At 37.9% G+C, this 22,938-nt stretch overlaps 1 protein-coding gene across 3 annotated transcripts in view; it reads left to right on the plus strand.

Moving 5' to 3' along the window:
- The window catches only part of STXBP6 (syntaxin binding protein 6), a 92,067-nt gene that overhangs the window by 16,302 nt on the left and 52,827 nt on the right, over positions 1–22,938 (plus strand). The window contains exon 2 of one of the 3 annotated variants that reach the window (XM_021539318.3): positions 20,673–20,858. The exons of the other annotated variants lie outside the window; for them this stretch is intronic. Coding sequence (XP_021394993.1) covers positions 20,705–20,858 — 154 coding nt within the window. The 5' untranslated portion in view covers positions 20,673–20,704. The remainder of the gene's footprint in view (positions 1–20,672; positions 20,859–22,938) is intronic. 3 annotated transcript variants of the gene reach the window in all.

Raw genomic sequence — 22,938 nt, forward strand, 5'->3', positions numbered from 1 at the left:
ATGGAGTTGAAGTAGAGGTGTTGAACAGAATGTAGTACTGTGGTGAAAAAATAATTATATGCCTACATTATCATAATAATTTTAAAGGATCTTGGGGCTGATTTAGCATAGAGACAAACATCTTTTTCTTAAACTGTATAATCAGAGGAAACACTGCAGTAAGAGACAGACAGTTCCTGCCAGACACTAGAATTAGAACTATATTGATAAAGTTAGTTGGGATTATTTTTTTTCTTTCTAAGGTGGAGGTGGCAATTCCTCTCTTAGAATATGATTTCTGAGATCTTCTCTTAATGTGTGTCAAGTGTGACTGCCAGAAAATGGTTTTCTAAAAATGCAATCTCTTAAGTCAACCAAATGCTTCATTGCCAGCAGTTTCTTTTAATCCACAAGTCAGTAGGCATCAGTCTTGTTTAGTGATTTGAGTTTTAAAAGAAGAACACTGATGTCACACTGAAGCTTGCTTAATGCCAGTGTGGCTGCCTAATACATATTATTTCTGTGAGATGTTCTAAATTCTAGACTTCACTGGTAGTACAGATACTTTACATCATTTTATGGAAAAATAAATGGGTGCTCTTCTGGATACTTTTTCCTGCATTATTTTCCATGTTCAAGATTCAGAGTGACTGAAGAAGGTCCTTTTTGCCTACCATTTTCCACCAGTGGGCACAGCAATGTTTGTAGATATTTCTAATTTAGCAAAATTAGTTTACGAAGGTAATCAAAGAAAGGTCATTTTGAAATAGAGCAGGAAGAGAAAGGGAGCCTTCCCCTATGGATACTCTCCCTGTAGTCAGGTGAGAATGGTTTGGAAACCTGACCTTTGCATATGGGTTTGCTTCTTTCTTTTTAGCTTTTTTTCCTTGTTGGTTTAATAGAATGGGTATACTGGACATAAACACATGTTAACCCCTTTGTTATAGTATGTGAGGTGCTGTCTCTGAACTAAAATGGGAATTGGGAACGTTATGTGGGACAGCAGGATACAACTTATAAATGTGAGTTTTCAAATCTAGTGCTTTATTTCAGTGTACTTTGTTTGCATCTGTTTGTGTACTTGGCAGACAATTACGACTCTTTACTTTAGGATTGACCATTCAATTGGTGGTGTTTTTTTTTTTTTTTTTTTTTTTTTTTTTTGTGTGTGTGTGTTTTGGAGCATTTTGTATTATTAGACCACCTAAAATGTAACAGTTTGTCAATGAAGTTGATAATATCTTTTGCTGCTTTGGCTTGAAGGAAGAGCTGTGCTCTCTGCTCATTGATAACCTCTTTGTTTTGTATGATTGTGCTAGAAGGTGGAAACTGGCATCTTGCTTTTTCGTACTGTTTAAGGATGCCTTGTAGTTAATATCATTTGCTGTTCTTCAAGGTAACTAATTTACATGTGCAGTAATTCAAAGGAAACTAAAAGGAAGTTACATGGCATTTCTCTTTTGGTAGTGCTTGGTAAGCATGTTTCATCATCCCAGAAATTCTGTTCAGTCAAAACCTAATTTTGGAAAAGTTAAAAAACTGTTTCTGTCTGGAACTTGCTTGATACAAAGCAAGCAATTAAGCTTTCTGCCTAAAGACTTGTAATTCATAATTTGAGAAAATTAATAACTATAAGGGAAAACTCAATAGGAATTGTAATCTTAGGTTTTTCATTTGATTTCAACTGTCACTAAGACTTGACTGGTTTCATTTCTTCACCTAACCTCTTTTTATGAATATGCTCTAGGTTTCTAGTTTCCTTCTCCTTTGGGAATGCTTGATGGCTGTCATTGTGGATTTTTATTTGAGTGAAAATGACAACTTAAGTATAAGTGACAGTTTTCAAATCCACTTTTAAATAGATATGAATTTTCCAAATTCCTTGTAAATTATATCAAACCCCTTGCAGTGCTTTTAATGGCTGTGTGGGATCTCTTCATCAGGTGGAAAGGATAAAACACTTGTCAGGATCATCATTTATCCTTTGCCCATTGTACTGTCTGTGGTTTTCTGCAAAAGTGCTGAGCTATCCCAGCATGGATGCATGTGACTGTTGCATACTTTTACCTTGTGCATAAGCCCTGCAGCTACCTCATGCTTATGTGTCACAAGCACAGGCATGAACCTGGTGTGTAACAAGGAATGCTCAAGTAAGACAGGAATGCTTGGCAGAGCACTGTAATTAAGCATGGCTCAAACAGGACATGTCCGTCTGCCGACTATGAGCTGTATATTCTGCAACCAAAATGTCCAAGTAAGTGCTCATCCTTTGCATGGACAGATTTTTGGCATTTTTGATCTGTCAGTTCCTAAATGACAGGATTATCATGTGCTAAATAGAAAGCTCTTCCTTTTTTCAGTTTTAAATTTGAATTTTGAAGATATAAATCTGTATTTCTTCTAATGCTGTTCAAACTAATTTTATCCATCAAGACAGGGACAATAGTTTCTGATTTTGAAATGTCAAATTGCTAGTTTCATTACTACTTTTTAGTGCATTTATTAACTCTGTCAGTGCTTGTGAGTTTGAAGTATTATGCAGATGCAGCTGAGGTATAAATTGTAGAAATTACATTAGTAGTAAGTTAGACTAAAGGCTATTAAAACAAGCCAAGAAATTGCTTGTTCCATTTATTTATTCATTTATTTATATCTTTTATGCTTAAAGTGGGTTTCCTTTGACTTAGACAGATGTAGCTGCAGCTAGTTCTCTGTTCTTTCTAAGGCCTGCTTTCCCAGCTTTCTGAACATTTTCTTACCTTTACTGTTTCCCACAGGAGGTTACCTTGAGTTGGTGTTAACTGCTTAGAGAAATATCAGTTGTAAATAATACATGTTTGAGTTACCCCCATTAGGGACTGGATCTTTTGAAATACTTTTGAAATCTATTTTCTGAGTTTCAGTAGAGTTAAAACTTCTTTCTGAACAAAAACTTCCTCATTCTTCTGTCACCAGAAATAAGTTGATCCATTGTTTTTGGTGTTCTACTATGAGTAAGTCTTAACTGAAATTTTGCCAATCATTGGTACCTGTTTATTTAGATTTTATTGATATTTTTTGCTTTGCATTTCAAAATGTTGTCTCCTTATGCAACAGAGAATGCTGTAAAGAATCTAAGTGGGTATAAGAGGAAAAACCTTTGGAAAATAAGCCTTTGAAATTCAGCAAGGTTTATTTTGAAATATTACTTCAAAACTGTTCAGGGAGAAGTTGCAGTCTTATTTTTTTTATATACCCAGCATTTTGAAAGATAGAATTATTGAGGCTTGTACCCTAGTGTCTTACTGATAATTACATATTCTAGTGAAACTAGAACATCTGTGAAACTGCTTTTACTTTTTTTGAACTACTGCACAAATTGCTCAAAAATCTGATTTTAAGTGTTAATTCCACTGTTATGTATACGCAATAGCAATGCTAACTATTTGAACTTTTTTCTTTCTGTTTAGATGTGGTTATAGGTTCAAGGATTTATTTTCTGTTCTAATTTCAAATTTACAGACTTTCTTAAATTCAGATGACTGCCTATTGGTGGCCCATATGGAACAGGAACCAGTTTTAACTGTGAGCGAAACCATTTTGTGCATAATTCTCCTTTTTGCTTTGCTCTATTTATCATTTTACTAGAATTGGATTATGCTCCCAGGATGTTGCTAAATGTTGATGAGTTGTAATCTGAGCACTATTATGCATGAACTGTTGTATTTGAATAACCAGGAATTTTTATTGACATATAAAGGATGTATTTGTCTCTCTAATTATCATACTGTTGTTGAAGTGGTTATCTTGTTATCTTGACTTAGAGTGGAAGAACTGGCAAGGCTTGCAGCTCCTTTACCTCCTATCAAATTTGGGTTTCTTGCCAGTGTCACTGAAGCAATTTTTAATGTGCTTTTATTAGACTGGAGTTGCTTGTGTCATTTTTCTTTTCTACTAAGTCTCAGCTCAGAGTTTGTCATTAGTTACTTTGGCTCTGTGCATTGAGGCTTGCCTACAGGAGGTGTGGTGACTAAGGGAGATTCTGCAGCCTTTTTAGGCCATCGTCAAATCAGGCTGCTGCTGTCATTCTGCAGAAGCTTTGCAGCCCTCCCTCTGAAGATCTCCATCTGCAGTTTTGCAGTCCTTGCTGCCCTTGCTAACCACATATAAGCAGAAAGTTTTTGATTCAGTAGTATAGCTTTTCAGATGCATGTTGTCTTCATTCCCACTGCTGAGCTGGGCAGTCTCTTGCATAATTACCTTTTATTTGAAGAAGAAATAGCTCCAGCTGGCTACTGCTGCTGCATTACTATGTGCAGGCAATGATTAGGTGTTCTGACTTTCCTTCCTTGTGCTTCTCTACTCTCAACACTTTGCCTGTCCTTTGCTGGTACCTTCTGCAGTAGTGTCTCTCATGATCTGCCATCCATTACTTCTAAAAGAGAGTAAAAACAAGTTTTGTTTGCTTGATGCCTTTGTTTTCCCTTCCCATGTACTTACGAACCTGGAGTAACTGCAGAAGGCGTGAGTAAGCCCAGGCTTTGGATCCTGTTTGCCGCCTAGTGCGTTTGCTCAAGCTGCTGCTGGCGTTCCTTGTGCAAACAGCCGCTGGTGGTTTTAAGCTGATCTTTGGTTTCTCACGTTGGTTGAACCTGCCCAGGTGCCCTGTGAGTGGAGGTTCCCTGTGGCCGTGGCACCAGCATGGTGAGGTCCAGCCTGTCGGGTGGCCTCAGCCTGGGCGTGAGACACCTCGCTGGGGATGCGGTGGAGCCAGGCTGGGCTGCCAGCCCACCGGCAGCTGGGCTGGGTCACCGGCAGCTCTGCTGGGCAGAGCTGTGCTCACTCAGGGCTGGCGGGCTGGGTCACAGGCAGCTCTGCTGGGCAGAGCTGTGCTCACTCAGGGCTGTCAGGCTGGGGCTGGGTCACAGGTAGCTCTGCTGGGCAGAGCTGTGCTCACTCAGGGCTGTCAGGCTGGGTCACAGGCAGCTCTGCTGGGCAGAGCTGTGCTCACTCAGGGCTGTCGGGCTGGGGCTGGGTCACAGGTAGCTCTGCTGGGCAGAGCTGTGCTCACTCAGGGCTGTCGGGCTGGGTCACAGGCAGCTCTGCTGGGCAGAGCTGTGCTCACTCAGGGCTGTCAGGCTGGGTCACAGGCAGCTCTGCTGGGCAGAGCTGTGCTCACTCAGGGCTGTCGGGCTGGGGCTGGGTCACAGGTAGCTCTGCTGGGCAGAGCTGTGCTCACTCAGGGCTGTCAGGCTGGGTCACAGGCAGCTCTGCTGGGCAGAGCTGTGCTCACTCAGGGCTGTCAGGCTGGGTCACAGGCAGCTCTGCTGGGCAGAGCTGTGCTCACTCAGGGCTGTCGGGCTGGCGCTGGGTCACCGGCAGCTCTGCTGGGCACAGCTGTGCTCACTCAGGGCTGTCAGGCTGGGTCACAGGCAGCTCTGCTGGGCAGAGCTGTGCTCACTCAGGGCTGTCGGGCTGGGTCACAGGTAGCTCTGCTGGGCAGAGCTGTGCTCACTCAGGGCTGTCGGGCTGGGTCACAGGTAGCTCTGCTGGGCAGAGCTGTGCTCACTCAGGGCTGTCGGGCTGGGTCACAGGCAGCTCTGCTGGGCAGAGCTGTGCTCACTCAGGGCTGTCGGGCTGGGGCTGGGTCACAGGCAGCTCTGCTGGGCAGAGCTGTGCTCACTCAGGGCTGTCGGGCTGGGGCTGGGTCACAGGTAGCTCTGCTGGGCAGAGCTGTGCTCACTCAGGGCTGGCGGGCTGGCCGGGGCCAGGCTGGGACGTGGGACTGGCTTGGTGGGGCCTGTGCCCGCCTGGGGGTAGCTGGACACAGGCCCTGTAGAGAAGAGTAATGCAGGAATATGACTGCCATGATTTATCTTTGCATACAAAGTAAAGCCTGAGTGTTTTTTGTGTTTTTTTTTGTTTTGAGCACGACATACTGAAGGAATTAATTCATAAACAAAACATCTGTCTCTCCAGCAGTTTTTTTACTGGGATTGGAATGAGTCATGGGTTTGGGAACTGTGCTGGTCTCAGCGCAATGAGATCACCAGACGACTTAAGGATTTTCACTGTGCTTTCCAGAAAGAAAATATATGTTGTGAAGTTAGTAAAACCTACCCTCCTTTTACACTTGCACATGGGCACCTACTTTTATGCTTTTATGATATTGGGAACTGCCTTCTAGGAGAGCAGCTTCCTCTTATTCTCCAATAAATGCATTAAAGGGACTTGGACAAGACTTTCTATACTAGTAAAAGTTAACAATCTGAATGAGATGAGAGAATTAAAAATGTCAGGGGCGGTAAAGAGCAGTGTGTTGTTGCCAATTCAGTTTTGGCCTAAACTAACATATGGGTAAATACCATTATTGAGGGAAAAAACATTGAGTTATCTGACTAAAAGTAGTCCAGAAGTGTTTCAAACAAAATAAGATTTTAACTGTAAATTACTTGAAAAACTGTATTATGGCACTAAGAGATGGAAAATAGTAATTGAAAATTAAGCTGTGTTCCTCTGCACTTCCCTTTTCTGAGGTTTTATTTATGAAATGTTAGTTTATTTATCTGAGTTATGATTTGCTTACAAGAAGAAATTGAAATGACTCAGCGCTTTGACTGCTGCTCAGTCAAGTTGAATTGACTCAGTTAATTCCTTCTAACTTTTGTAGGAGTTGTAGCAGATTTTTTGGTACTGTCTAGCAAGACTATTGTATCTGTATTCTCTAGATTTGGTTCTGTAGTTGTTAAGGTGAAAACAGTCAGTAATTTTCTTGGCAGAAATGCTTGCAGTCATGTTAGCACAATCACCTTGCACTTGAACTTTCCTTCCTGAAACTTCATAAAATTCTATAAATTTGATTTTTATAGAAACTGATCCAGTCTCAGGCCCTTAAGAGAATCTAATATTGTACCTTAGCTGCTGGATCCTGCATTTGTGATATTTTATTACCATGGTGATCAGTGGCTCTGTCTCCATGTCTCTTGGATATATTCTCACTCTGAGATTCTCTATCTGACAATCTCATTAAGCAGTGGGCTCCTGTGCTCCATTCATTAGTAAAAGGCCCTTGCATAGTTTTTTTTTTCCTCTTTAGAGTGGGAGTTTTAATTTCCAAAGTTTATTTTATACATGTTAATATGTTTTAGATGCATAGACATTGAGGAAGAAGGCTTATCCTAAGGCTTTTGGAGCCTGAACCATTGTTTTTATCCTTGGCAAGGCTATTTTGGCACAAGAGTGAATTGCTTCCCATGTCTTTCTGAGTCTTATCTAGCCAGCCCCTGGCATAGCTGTAGTCCAGTGTGGTAAAGCCCAGTCCTGTATTTCACCACACACATTCACACTCCATAGTATGGCCTGTGAGGACCACCTTCAGTGCTGCTGAGTGGAGAGGCTTGGCTTCCACTAGCACAGGAGTTTCTGCAATAAAAGAAACATCTTCCTCAGTGCATGAGAGGAGACTTGTGGAGGCTGAACAAAATGACAAGATGTGTACTTCCAGCGCAATGTATTTCTCTTCTGATATCATCATAGTGTTTTGAGAAGTGGGGCTTTATTCCTGCCCTTTTTATCATAACATATGTTATTTCTGTTATTTCATAAGTTATTATAAATAACTTATTTATGTTATTAGTTTGTTTCTTCTGCTAAAGTTTGGGTCCTTTCTGCTCTCTGCTAGGAGATGGCTATGTTATGTGGGTAAAAGAAGTTTCACCCTTTTGTCTGGAATGCAAAGATATCTTTGTTAATCTCTTGTGGTAAAGTAGTTTGTTACTGTGTCATTTGCCAAATGCTTCTAAATCACGGGTGTCTTGTGCTTGGAGTTATACTTGATTTTTACTGTTATTTCAACAGATATTCTGTGTCTCCTTCCTTCTTCACTAGAAGTTGGGATTACTCTGAAGTTTCTTGGCTGTACCCATATTGTTTTTACAAACATATATTTGTTTTACCTACATCTTACCTTCCTTGTACCTGTGCTCATGGTGCCTATCTGGATGGCTAGTGCTTTAAGGCAGATGTAGTGAGCTTTTTGTTTATTATGTACTTAATGTTGGCAAAGTGCTATTTTCACTGTGGATCAACAAGCCACAGAAATAAGCCTTAATGTTAGTTTCTCATGTTGTTTGTCTTAATAAGTTCTTATATACCTTAAACATGTGAGCATATTTTAGGTGTTGGAAGTTGTAAATGTGTATTGTGAATTATGCCACCTGTGAGTGTTCTTAAGGTTCTTTGCCTGTTATGTTAGCTATTATGAAATGACTATGTTTCAAGTAAATTGTTAGAGTGATTAAGTCTAATGAATGGCCAAGTATCAGGTTATAAAGTCATGTTTATTTACCTACTGACTGTGTGAAAAGTAAAGGGTAAAGTGAAGCTTAATTGAATCCTTCATGTTATTAGATTAACCATTCTCTTTCAATGTAGCTGATTTCTATATGGGTGATTTTGAGAAGTACAAGTCTGGAGATAGTGCTACTGATAACTTCTATGAATTTTATGGGTTTTGTTGTTACAATGTCTGCAAAATACATGAAAGGAAAAACCTATAGCAAAAACACCACTTGATTTAACATAAGATGTACTTACAAAATTTTCTGCATGCTGTATGTAAGCAGTTAATTACTGAATGATGGAATTGCTTTTAACTACATATGTTGATTGTTGGATTACAAAGGCAAAGTAGTTTAATAGTTTTTAATTAAGGTGTTAGGATTAGTAGAGGTTATGGGTCCTGTTGAGTAAAGAAAGAAAAAGATAAAAACTGTGCAGAGGAATCTATAAGTTCATTGTAACAGGACATATCATTGTCTCTGAAATGAGTTCAGGATTAAAAAATGATGAAGTTTAAGAATGTAATTTTAGGGCTTGGTTCTAAAGGAATGTGCAGAGATGAGGGTAAGGTTTGAATAATGAATTAACCTAGTGAACTGTAGATTACTGCCAAGAGTGTAGTGCATATTCCTCCCACAGTCTCACTGTTTTGATACTAATGTAAAGCAGCTACAAATTTTAGTATAGGTTGAGTGTTCTAATAAATCAGGAAAATACTGGGAGATTAAGGATATTGAGCACTTCATTTGGCAAAATCCCACATTTTATCTGGCATAAGCCGCTACTGAAAAGCTTATTTTGGTTGAGGACAGGATTAGATTTATTCTCTGTGAAACAGTATTCCTGTCTGTAACTGGAAATTTCTGTCCTTGAGCAATTGTATGAGTTGCTACTATTACGTAGTGGTGGTTAAGTTTTGCACAAGAGGAGGATTTTCAAAAGGCTGTTTATGGTAGAAAAATAATGATTTGAGAGAAACACATCTGTATCTACATGGATTTGTTTTCTAGGCTGCACACCACAACCAGGGCTGCATGGTTGTCAGTTTTCCTTTACCTTGTATTCAGATGTCTTAGTTAAAGATGGAATATATTTCTTCCCGTTGTTGGTGCAGATTGTACCTGTGGAATAAAAATCTTAATTCTATATGGAATACATGCTTGTTCTTTTGGTTGGATGCCATTTTATCTAGGGGTGTGGCCATGTAAAATATGATGTGGGTTGTATGAAGTTGATTTTGGCACAGAATTGTTGCAGAGGATTTGTTTCTGTGAACATTGTCAGTTACTATACCTACGAATCTGATAGGGAAAAATTAAAAATGCCACTCAATTTTAAAATGTGTATTTATCAAACAAGTGTGCACTTGGTGGTAAAATTACTTTTACATAAGCCTGTGAAGATATACTAAGAGATTATGTTATTTCAGGGTCCATAGCTATGCCTGCTCTTTAGAGACAGCATAAATCATTAATTACAAAGTTGTGGTTGACATTTAAGTTGGAAAGGTGTGTGATACATTGATTGAGCTGGTGTCTTTTGGACTTTGTTTAAAGGAAGACATACATTGTATATTTTGGTTTGTATATATATGTTTTTTGTTATTTAGTTTGTTTATTTTTTTTTAAACAGCCCTCTTACTTTGACGTGTGAAATGGGTAGATGCCTGCTGCCTGTAAGTCGAAGTGCTATGTGCAATAAGCATGGAACCACTCCTAAATATGTGAAGTGAATGATACAGGGGGTTTGTGTTATATTGTCTTGCTGCATCCCCATTCCCTGGACAGGATGCTTCTTAACAAATGTAGGTGTTACCCCTTAGTCCACCTTCTCATACCCTCTTGTTGCATTGTCTTAGTTTCAGGCATGCAAAGCAGACCTGATTATCCTAATGTTTTCACTTTAAATAAAGGCATTCCAGTCTTCTCCTTGACAAAATATAAAAAGACATAATAGAAATAGAGAAGGATGTTGGTTTTTTTTTGCCTGGGCTATCTAGGTTACCATAGTTCTTTCATCCTTCACTGTGTTGTTATACTATTGTTCTCAGAATTTAATGTAGAACTGCAAAATGTCACTGTGTTTTACAGGTATCCTATACATTGATTAATACCACGCTGATCTGTAAGAGATACTAATCTAAAACTTAATGGTTTGTCCAGATCTATAAAGCTGATGAAATCTTCCCCTACCTCAAGGAGTTCCTACTTATTTCCTGCAAGGAGTGAAGAGGGAAAATGGTATTTTAGTTATATTTTTATTTTGAAAGAAGACTCTTGTTCCTAAGCAGCTATCTCGACAAAATTTCTGCATTACCATCTCCATGTTTGATGGAAATTTTCTAGGTATTAAAATAAAATAATTCTGCCACTTATCACTGATTGGAAATTACTATGAAAATAATTAAGGAGGACTTGAGAGGAAAGAAGAAAAGCCAGTAGTTTCCTTTCTAAGTTTTTCCTCAGCTTTCTCTGAGACTGAACAGGTCAGTCCTTAAAAAAACCCAACCAACCAAAAACAAAAGCCCCCCCAAAAAATCAAAAGACACCCAAAACCCCTCCACAAAACCACAGAAATTTTGAATGTACAAGGTTTGCAGTCATTGTTTTCTTAACTCAATTCTGTCAGGAGAACAGAGCTAAGCTATTAAATATAGTGGGGGCTAAAAGCCGTGGATTACATTTTTAATAATTTCTGAGATGATAATGTCCCATGAACAAAACACTGGATAAGGCCATTTTATTTTTGTTTGTAATTTCTTAAATTTGCAGAGCACTCTGCAATTTTGCAAGCTTTGTTGAACTCACCCATTTTGAAGTGAGTGATGCTTGTAATTGCTGGAAGATTCTTGGAAAGAAGTATGCAGCATGTCAGAAATGTGTTCAGGTTGTGTTATTTGCCAAAAAGAGAATTATTTATTTAACTGCTGCAAAGTATCATTACACTGCTAACAGATGGTTTACTACTTTTACATAGTGCTTGTTTTCCTTCAAGAAAAACACTCATGTAGTAGTTTATAGAGGTGTGTCTGCTCTTAGAGATTTTAATATCCCCAGAACCACATGTATTTCATTCTTAAAAGCATTATGAATTTTGCTAGTAAATTTTTCTCATAGGCATTTGGAGTGATTTAAACAAACCACTGTTTATACTCACTGAGGAATGTTGATTCACCTTAAATGGATTAAATAAAATGCTTTAACACCTTGATGTTATGTTTTATTGTCTTGTCCCAATGTATTACTATGTTTTTGTACTTTTCACCAGTATTAAAGTAATATAAAGGAACCTTTTTTTTTCTGGTGTGGGTGTTGCAGGTTGCAGTTTAGAAAATTGAAAATATATAGCCTGAAAGGGCCTGACTTTGTTCCCTCCTTCTCTTTGGGGATATTTAATTTAATGGATGACTGCAACTTGTACCAATATCAGTTATGTGAGGAGGAATGGAAATGGAACTGGGAGGATTTGTAAAACCTGATTTCAGAATGTACTGAATTATACTAGTTGGAGAAAGCAAGTGGTAGGAGTACTTTGTGCCTGCCAGCTGTTAGTTCAGACAAATTTGTGGGGTTTTATATTTTCTTTCTTCAAAACACCTTCAGCTGATGCTATAGGAATAACCTGTCTCTCTGGCAACGTGTATACTAAATTATGCATCCATTTAATGTATTTTTTCAATTATCAGTACATAATAAGTCAGAATCTGGTTCCTGTGAGATGTCTTGATAGAGTAGGTGATGTGAGTTAGTGTGTTGGGTGCTATACTGCAGTAATAGCATTGCATCATGCGTTTTGTATATTTCTATAGACAACAGTTCTGATAGCTGTGTAACAGAGCCAGATTTTTACCTGATTTTTGATACTCCACTGTTTCAGCCAACAAATAATGGAATCAGTATACCAAGAAAATTTATACTATATTGGGCCCCATTTTTTCTAGGAGCCCCATATTAACTCCTGTTTTAGCACTTTTTAGTAAGTTTGGTTCTTCATAGCCAGTTTTGATTTTGAAAAATTTTGTCTAGATTGGCTCCATGCCATGTCTTTAGTCAGTGGATTCAAAATTTGATGAAAGTACATGACATTTTGCATTCCCTCTTTAAAGCATAATTTAATGATCCTTGTAAACTAACACTGCTGGGGGCCCTAATCTTATCACTTGCACTTCATTCCCCATGTGCTGACACACAGCTGTGGAGTGCACTGTATCAGGGAGCTTGATCTGAGTAAAATCAAAAGTAATCACTGTTTTTTTGAAGATAGTTTAAAACTGGATTAATTCTCATCTAGTTCAGTGCACTACCACAGAAGCATTTATGCTGTCATAAGGAAGAGAAGTACAAAATGAAATCAATAATTTCTGCCAGTACAAGTGCTCGAGGTGGTCATAAGTTAAATGAGAAGCAACACAAACTACTGAAAGAAACTGTGCATGTTCTTAACTACAGTCCTCTCAACTAGTTCCCCTTTCCTTGAGGAACATGGCTGCTCCTCACCAGTATCATTTAATTTCTTATTTTTAGTGATTTTTCTTTGCCAAAATATGGACAAGCAATTGAATAAGCAATAATAGCTCAAGTGCAACTTCAGAACAGTTGATTCGGTTTGTGATAAAGTATTAGGCCATGTGAATAAGTTGGAACTGCTTTAATGGTGCTTCTGATGCTGTCTCGTAATATTAGTCACACTGGATAAACTAAGGAAATTAGGTTCACATGAAAATAGCATAAGATGTAGAAAACCAGAAATCATTTAGAAGTGTATTCTAAAGAGTTGGTATCTTTCTAGTTCTTACTGGAATATTGAAAGGAAGCTTTGTTAGGTCTCAAACAATTTTAACTGTCCAAAGTGGTGGCACACAGAATGTACCTCCTGACTTTTGATGCGTGTTAATCTAGAGAACTGCAAGTGTTAAAAGATAAAATTGGCCTGTAAAACTATTGTACAGTAGGAGAAATAGCCTTAAAGCAATAAGTACAAAAATCCCCTGTTAAGTTGGAATAATTAGTTATTCAGATGTAAAATGTCTTTTTTTTTTTTTCTTCCCCACAAAAATTGAAGAACATGGTAGATGTTGAACTGAAGCTCTTGTGTTTTGCTGACTATGTATGGCAGTAGCTGTATAAGGAGTTATAGAAGTCCTTATACTCCTTATAGAAGTCTGTAGATCTTGAGTTGGTAGGGGCCCAGAAGGGTTACTAAGTTCAACTTCTTGCTCCTCACAGAACTACCTAAAACTAAACCATATCATAAGGGCATTGTCCAGATGTTCCTTGAACTCTGACAGGCTTGGTGAGGTGACCACTTACTTGATGAGCCTGTTCCAAAGACTGGACAAATACTTCTTTCAGTTGACTCTTGTGCCATCAATTAAACTGTGAGTCCAGACTTGACGATTGCATTGCAGAAAAGATGTAGGCTAGTGGGAAAAAGTCTAGGGAGGTGAGGTGTTTGGAGGAAGAAAACTGTGAGGAATGGCAGAAGAAACTGTGACAGTCCCTCCTGCAAATGAAAGTCTAAGGTTGGGTGTAATGACTGGTCTTAAGATCTAAACACTTCTGAAAGGTCATAAGACTTAAGCTAACCTCTTAAGACTCTGTTTTTCAACGTTGTTATGCAAAAGTAGTAGTTCTTACTGTTGTGAATGTCCCAGTGTCCTGAGGACAAATTTCTACAAATGCAAATCTGGTCTCTTTGTGGCTTTGTTATAACATCTGGTAGTTCCGAAATTTCTTGGTGAATCTGTGTGATTCAAAGTGCTCCTGTTTCAAAAAGGATGACTCCAGCACAGTCTTCCCAAGAAGTTCTTGACTGACTTTTGTTAAACAGTTTTGTAGATTGGGTGGTGCTGTTTAATGTGGTGCTGTCCATCTTTATTTTCAAATTCTTATATTCTTGAAATAATAATGACTTTCAGATTGTTACAAGGAGAATATGAGTGGGTCTCTAGCTGTTGCTCTGCACTGAGAAAATCCTGGAGAGGGCTGTGCCACCTCCACAGAGATGCCTTTGCTTCCCTGGGACATCTCTCAGAAATACCTTCAGCTTTTCTTACTGGTCCCAGGGGAGGACATTTAGGGAACACTGCTGCTTTTGGCAGTTAAGAAAATGCTGAAAGAATCAGTGTTCACTGATTCTTGCATTATAACTTTATTAATTTCTTACGAATGTCGTCTTGATCTTGAATGCTGTGAGAACAGAAGCAGAAATTAGTTTTAATTTGCTGCAGTTTTTGAATATATATTTGTTTTCTTGCACACCTATTTAAAACAGTCTGCTAATGGTCTGTAGCTATTCACACACAGAATCACAGTACAGAAATGTTGTGTTTTATATTTGAGTTGGATTTTCCCAGATTGCAGTATTTTTCCCAGATTGCAGGTTAATTTCAGTATTACATTCTTTTTGTGAGCTGGGATGTATGATATTGTTTACTAGGACATTAGCTTCTAGATCTGGAATTGCTGTTTTCTTTTCAGAACATGAAATATGACCTGGAATATATAGTAACCCATTTCTCAATATGTTTCTGGTGCCTTCTTATGTCATCTCCTACTTAATTTTCTGTACCATTTGGAGACAGTTTAGGGGTACAGTCTCAAAAGAACCAAGTGATACTGCATCTTCTGCTTTTGCTGCATCTGCCTTGAGGAAGTACAGGTATCACTTACCAGGATGCTCTGTGTATGTATTTCACTCAGCAGAGCAGAGTGCAGAAATGAAAGCAGCTGCTCTGACTTCCACATGCAAGTGGGACTGGTTCTCATTTGCCCATTTATGGGCTTTCTGTGATGTCCCTGATAATCTGTCTTGGTAAAGAGATGTATGGGTTTTTTGAAGGGTGATGGAGAAGGTGTACCAAACTTCTAGTTGTATTTTTTTAAAGATTGTGTTACAGATGAAACTCAAAAGTACCCTTTTTTTTTTTACTATCTCTTTATAAATATGTATTCTATTTAGAGCTCTTTATGTCTTTAAATCTGTAGGTCCTCACAACTTGCACAGAATTCAAATCACCTTCACTTGTAATGAAAGGTTATAGGAAATGCTCAGGTTCTCAGGTGAAGAAAAGTGTCAAGCATTGAGGTATTTACTGTCTGACTGTAAGATCCTATTACTGTGCACTTCTCCTTTCCTATTTTTTTTTCCTTGACTAAAAACATCACATGTTCTCAGGCCACACAGTATGATAGCCAGTACAGTCTTTGCCGTTTCTTTTGTGTATTCTAGGAGCTTTTGAGCAATTCGGTGAGTCAAACAAGGCTTCTTGAGGATTTCAGTAAAAATTGCTGCTAAATTCCCATAATCAAACCAAGTTAAAGCTTGTATTTCAGATTTTCAGTAAATTCTGCCACATGTTGGTCTTGGATTAGGTGGGCTACAATATAAATTTTCACTTAAAAGGCAGAAAGAAGTTACTTCTTTAGCATGTAATATTCAAGTTTTGCATTTAGGAGCTACTGTTCTCTGAAGCCTGCTTATGTTCTGTTCAACTTCATTGGGCAGTTTTATTTTGTAATTACATACGTAAGTGAAAACACATTTCTTGTTTCTAGTTTGAACTGCTGGAAATACAGTTCCAATTTTGTAATTTTCATATTTTGGAATTAATACATTATTCAAATGAACCAGTCTTAGCTGAGAGGTTGTTTGGAAAAATAAATTGGAAATGTGGCAGCCTACAAATAACTCTGGAGAATGATTGAGTTTTTTTCAGTAAACACTTCTAAAAGTCATAAGCCCGTGTTAGTAGGAAGTAATATAATTTTTCTGGCTGCTGCAGTGGCTGCTGCTGTTGTCCTAATATAAATAAATATCTTTCAAGCAAAAGTTAGATTTGAAAATAGAAGGATGACAGAAGATGATCTGATTTACTTTTTATGTTCAGGCATTTTAAAGATTTTACCTTGACTGTTTCCAAATAAGGTTGATTTACTGATTGGATCCTTGTTTGCAGAGCTAATGAAACTTGGTATTATTCCTCTAGAATAAAGTTACACTTAATAAATGTATTGCAACTTTTAAAACTTATATGTTATAATATTTGTTCTTTAAAGATTTATAAATTAGTTGCCTTGGGTTTTAAATGTATTTCTGTTTTTTTTCAGAATTGTACTAGCTATTTTTTTGAGATGACAGCAAATACAGGATTTTGATGACCTGTAATATTCAAAGTAGTTAAACACTTCCAACAAGTAAATACCAGACAACTATCACAATAGGAAAAGCTGTTATTTTGGCAACAGTGTCTTGCAATGATTTCCTTAAGTAGATGTCATCTTTTAGGATAGTGGCTTTATTAAAAGCAGATTTGAGTGCTTGCTAGAGTTACTATTCCAGGAATAGCTGGTTGCTCAGATGATTGCACACTGCAGGCAGCATTTCAGTGGTTAGCCTGTCCTGTGAGCCCTTCCCTGTTTGTGATTAAACTAAAGATCCTTGAAAACAGCTAGCTTTAGCATACTGAACATTTTTTCCTTTTTTTGGGAACCTTTATGTCCTTTTCCAGCTCTTGCTTTATATTGTAATTTACTCCTATTTGAATTCTACATGCTGAGGATTAGTTTTCTTTCTGCATACCTATACCCTCAACAAAGATACTGTAAAACCTCCCTTTTTCTACTTATTTGCATAGAGTCCTATGAAACATGTGCGTGTAAAGATAAATTAGACATTTGCTGGCTGTGTGTCTGAAAACTATCTGAGATTCTGGCTGACCAGAAAACTGTCCGTTTTTGGTTGTTTTTTGTTTTTTTGGGGTTTTTTTGTGGTTTGTTTTGTTTTTTTTTTTTTTTGTTATTGAACAATCCATTAAGGATTCAGCTTAATTATCTTGGTTTCTTTTTCATCTTCTTTTTAAGAAATTGCCCTTAATTATTGCTCCCTCACATACTTCTAGAGGAATAGTCAGCTGTTCACAGAGGGAGCTTTTAGTGATAGAAATATAATGGAGAAGAACTGTAGCAGAGAAAGATGTGACAAGATGCAAATGAGCAGCGCATTGCAGGCCCTTTTTCAAATCCACACAGGAATCTTCCCTCTCTGTTTCTTTTGTGTGCTGGGGGGCAGAGTGTAAATGCTGACATCCTCTTCCATAATGCTGTAGTAGATGGAGTGAAAAATTGAAGAAGAAAAATGGGGTCTTTGTTTAGCCAAAAGCATCAGTATAATAATTTGAGTGGAAGTAAATATGTGGAACAAAGTATGTGAGGTAGGAAATGTGGTCTCTCTTTCTGAAGTCTTAGGTTTACTGAAACCTTTAAATCCCCCCCATTACCTCAGAGGGGTTAATGTTGCAAGCAGTAATGCATGGTCTGAGTGCTCATCCTCCAACAATGTTTCTTTACGGCTTTTTATATTGTATTTGAGTATGAATTGGAGGAAAAAGTTTGTGTTCCAGTGCATGAGCTCATATGGGCCTTAAGTGGAAACTGCTGATGGTTTGAATTTGTCCTGGAATGTGCACCAAGAGAAAACATTTTTGTGCAAAGAAATAGGCATATGGAACGTGAAGTTGTGCATGTACAGGCAGTGGTTTGAGGGTTTGTTTTTTTTAATGAAAAGAGGCATTTTGTTGGAGAATGGGAAAAAATGAGACTTATTCATGTTCCATGAGGAAGTATGTATTTTTTTTTTAAGTAAAACTGCCAGAGATTGTATTATCTCCACTTGTGAAAACAAGGAGCATTGGAAGGCTTAACTTATTTAAACAAATGTCTTTTGCATACATCTACTAGTGCATAGGAGAAGGTTGCTTACTTGAATTCAGCTGCTGATTTTTTGACCTATGAAAAGCAACTTCATCTAAACCATATTGACATCTCAGTCGCAGAAGTCTGTACACAGGCACAGTTAGTTATTTTCTTCTTGAAATAAACAGGCTTTTGTGATTTGTGTTAGTGTAAGTTTTCACATCAGATTTAGCAGTTGTGTCAAGTACACACTGTGTGTTAGATTGTTAGAATATGGCTTATGAAGCTGTTGTCAGCCCAGTTCTGGGAACAGAAGGATCACAGTCTGAAGCCAGGAGTCCACACTTTAGTTAGAGGTTCCAGTCGCAATCCAGGTATCTACTGTGTCTGTGTACAGCTTCTGGTAGATGTATACAAAACAAGCTTAATGTCAAAGCTATATGTCAATAGCAAATGTCAATAGCAGTAGCATGCAGCAATAAAACACTAACATTTTATGATACTGTAGGTAAGAAAAACTTGCATCTTCTCATAATCCAGGAAGCTTTTTCATCCCTGAGTAATCTTTGAGGTCATATTTTAATTTACATGACCATTAAGAAAACGTCTGTTCAGCATTTCAGTTGCAGAATTAACAGCATCAGATCATTGCAACCGGGAAAGCACTTTTTCAGTTGAATGTCACTTTTAACCTGACAGCACTTCTGTGAGTTTTCCCAAAAAGCTATTCATTGAAAGTCATTTAGGCACATGAAGGTCTGGGTTTTGCAAACATTATCAGTCTCTAGCTTAGTCAGGAGGAGGTGTGTGTGTTTAAATCCATAGTTGTTAACAGTGGCCTTGAATTTTTAAAAAAATGAAAAACAAAAAATAACCCAAAAGCTACTTGCAATGTCCCAACAGTTTAAATGCTGGTATGATGTACTCTGCAAATATTTCTACAACAGAGGAAGAGAGAAGTATGTGATGAATGTGAAAACAACACATTTTCTTTCACAACTTTTTTCTAAGTAACTACCATGTAAGTTTAGTCTTTTGATTCTGTTTTCTTGTTGATAGATTCATTGTTAAAGAGCTATACATTCTTTGTTCCCTTGAAATTGGTCTGGATTTTTCTTTTGATGGAGACAATTTTTAAAAGCAATTCACTTTTGTAAAAGTTCATGTAAAATGACCCGATGCTAAATCATGTCAGAATTCGCATACCTCTGTATTGGTTAACTGAGGTATACTGCTATAGATTATTTTGGCACAGGATTCTGTTTGCATCCCAAAATTAGCAGGTGGTGAATTCAGTTTGGATGAAGTTGTGCTGTCTCACATATACTTTTTTTAAAATTTTCCCATTTTTTTAAGATAAGGGAATGTCATAAATTGTGACAACAAAACGTTGAGACTTGAAAGTGTTAAGGCAATTACTTTGCTGATTGTATGCACACAAAAAAAATGAATCCATGAACCTCTTTATTTCATAATCTAATTTGACTGTAGTTTATTTAAATTTATTTTTAAATTATGGCAAATATCAAATGATCCGACAGACAGAATTATCAGGTAATTCAGGCCTGAGTATAATCATCTTCATACTAAGAAAGCTAAGGGTCAAAAAGATCTGTCAGCTTGAAAGTTTTAGTAACACAGAAATGTGTAAATTAAAGTATGTGCATTGGAGTGTTCATTATATTGGAACAATTAAAGGTGTCATTTAGTAGTTTCCATGAATGAGGGCCTCTGTATGTGTTACAAGACCAGTGCAGAACTAATTGGAGTTACAGCTTACATAAAGAACCTGCTCATGTCCCCTCTGAGTTCTCCCTCCTTTAGTTAGGCTGTTCTGCAAGCTGTGGTGAGGTTTGTTTTTTGGGATGTGCATGACTAAGCAGCTTCCCTCCTCCCTCCCTGTTCTGTACAATAATTCTTTCCTCTATGAATGTGTATGTCTCTCCTGAGACAAATGTCTCTCATAAGTCAACTGTGCTGTTTTGTTATGAAACACATTGAGGAACTGACCTGGGTCAAAATTACACAGCCCAAAAGTAGAGGTGTGGTTTTGTCTGCCTTGACCCCGATGGTCTCTGACACTGTTTCCTGTGCAGTTGCCCAGTCAGTAATTCCAGAGTTGGAGGGGATGAGGTGCTAAAGCTGCAAGAGGTGCAAGAGCCGTGCAATCAAGTGCTGTCACAGGAGCAGTGCTCCCGAAGAACAGTCTCACCTATTCTGAAGCTGTCTCTGTCCCCTGTGAACGTGACTTCTTGTGTGCCAGCACAGCCACGGTGCTCCTTCCCTGTGCCCTTGCAGTGCTGTCCCTGTGTACGCGGGACACAGACCCGAGTTCCCCTCTGTTATCACAGGGGGAATTAATGAAGCTTTTTTTGCTACATGAAGTTAAACAGGGTGTATCTCTGAGAAGATTTTGCAACATACTGAAGTGCTAGTGCTTCTTCCCAAAATAAGCTAAGCTAGTATAAACAAATTTAAGAAGTGTGGAGAACAACTTCAGTGAAGACACGTAAATACTTCGAAAATTCTGCCTTTAAGAATATGAAATTATTTTCTAAATTCTTGAGGCATTAAAAACAAAAACTTTCTTTGAAGGTCAGAGTTTTTAATGCCTCAGTAACTGGACTTTGATATAAATTAAGATATTCTAATATTGTTTTATATTTATGATTTTATTTTTAGAGAGCACCAGTGTACTATACTTGCGATCTACAATGAATGCCAAATCGGCAATCAGCAAAGAGATTTTTGCCCCACATGATGAAAGGATGCTGGGAGCTGTTCAAGTGAAAAGAAGAACAAAAAAAAAGATTCCTTTTCTAGCTACTGGGGGTCAGGGTGAATATTTAACATATATCTGCCTGTCAGGTAAGTTTAATGACTTTTGACATCTAGTAATTTGTTTACGTTTATCTTTGATTAACTGATTAGCTTTTGTCTGTAGCCATAAGGAGCTGGGTGATTCCAATCTTCATAATGTAATGAGAATTACAGCACTTATACCTTTTATCTTGAGGAACCATGTTCTCTTGGCTATTTATATTTATATAAGTGTTCTCTCACAGCACAACTGCAGAGTATGAACAAATAGAATATTTGGTAATAATCTTTCCTTAGAGTAAGATATTTCTTAGAAGGATGAACTTTGCAGAACAATAAAGTGACATACAATGTAATTTTTTATGCCATGTTTCAATGTCTGCCAACTGAGCATATGTGAATACCTTTGATATTTTAGGGTGATTTATTGCTCCTTTTTAGTGTGTGCATCTTGCTGGAAGTACAGCTAGTGGCCAGAAGAAATGTTCTATGACTCTCAGAGTAAAATTATTTTTGGACTAAATAAGAGACTCTCATGACTCTTTCAAATTATGCTATTATTTTTTAAAATAATGTTAAAACTTTCAAAGCATAGGAGGTAAAACTCAGTGACTCTACTACTGTTCTAGCACATCACACATCTGCCCAAAAAGTGTACATTTACTGAATGTTATTGGATGAGATGCTATTCAGATACATACGTACAAATAAGTCTGTTAAAATACAAACTGCAGCGGAATTGCACATGCATACTGGGGTCAGTGAGACAAAACAGAAGGCCTTTCATTTACAGCTGAGTATTTTGCTTGTCATGTAGGATCATAGAATATCCTGAGTTGGAATTGACCCACAAGGATCATCGAGGCCAACTCCTGGTCCTGCATTTTGGTAAACCCAAAAATGGCATCATGTGTCTGAAAGCATTGCCAAATGCTTTGTGAGTTCTGCCAGGCTTAGTGCTGTGACCTGGGGAGCCTCTTCAAGGGCTTGAACACCCTCTGAGTAAAGAACCTTTTTGATACCCAGCCTAAGCCTTCCCTTAGAGAGTTTCATGCTATTTCCTCAGGTCCTATCAGTGGTCCAATTTTCTAGACTGAACAAGCCAAGTGACGTCAGCCATTCTCCCCACATAGAGAGCTTTAAGGAAGGATTTAAAAATTGCTTCCCCCAGGCTGTTCTGTAGACTTGTGGTTGGGATGCTCTATTTGGATGTAAGAATTGCATGCTTCAGTCTTCTCATGGTGTAGACGAAACCTAAGCCTCTCAACTCCTAAAGAAATGTTCAAATCACTAATGTTCCTAAGTAAGCAAAGCTAAACTCTCCTTCTTTCAGCAGTCATATTTTTCAAAATCAGTCCATTTTTTTTTCTAAGTCTTCTTGTAAAGAGCAATCTTGTTCTAGGTCTGTGCAGTAAGTTTTGGGATACATAGGTGTTTGATACCCATGTTCATGATTAGAGGTTAGAGATATGCTCATTCATGATTAAAGGTTAGAGATGTGCTCTATGCTTACAATTTTCTGTAGGCTAAGTATTCAATAGGTGGATTTTTTTGTCGTTTTTTTTTTTTTAATTGCCATTCTGTAAAACTTATCCCTCTTTCCACTTCCCCACCCCATATTCAAATGTATCAGTCAATATGGATTTTAAGGCAGTGAATGGTCTTAATGCATTTCTTGTTTTACTGCCACAGCAGTAAAACACTTATTCTTATGACTTATGAGTAAAACACTAACTCTTATGAGTAAGAAAGAAATAGTGGATGTGCTGACTTAAGCAGAGTTTGTCACTTGTGATTAGAAAAAGCATTCAGGATCTAAATAAAATTACTTTGTGGCAGGCACTGAAAAGTGGCATATTGGTATTGCAAGAACCCTCAAACGTGGCTCACTATTCATGGGGTTTGCACAGATCTGAGACCAAGTTTTCTCTTATACATTTACAGTTTATGTTATGAGAGTACATATGATTGGTAATATCAGTAGGCAACAAAATGACTAGGGAGAGGACTGCCTGGCTGTGCTTGATGTCACATTCCAAGCAGTCTGCTCAGCAAGATTATGCAATACAGCAGGGTCAAGTGCAATTAGTTACATAGTCGGGAATCATCAAATGCACAAAGCCGTGCA

The sequence above is a fragment of the Lonchura striata genome, chromosome 6, assembly GCF_046129695.1.
Source record: "Lonchura striata isolate bLonStr1 chromosome 6, bLonStr1.mat, whole genome shotgun sequence".
Taxonomy (NCBI): domain Eukaryota; kingdom Metazoa; phylum Chordata; class Aves; order Passeriformes; family Estrildidae; genus Lonchura; species Lonchura striata.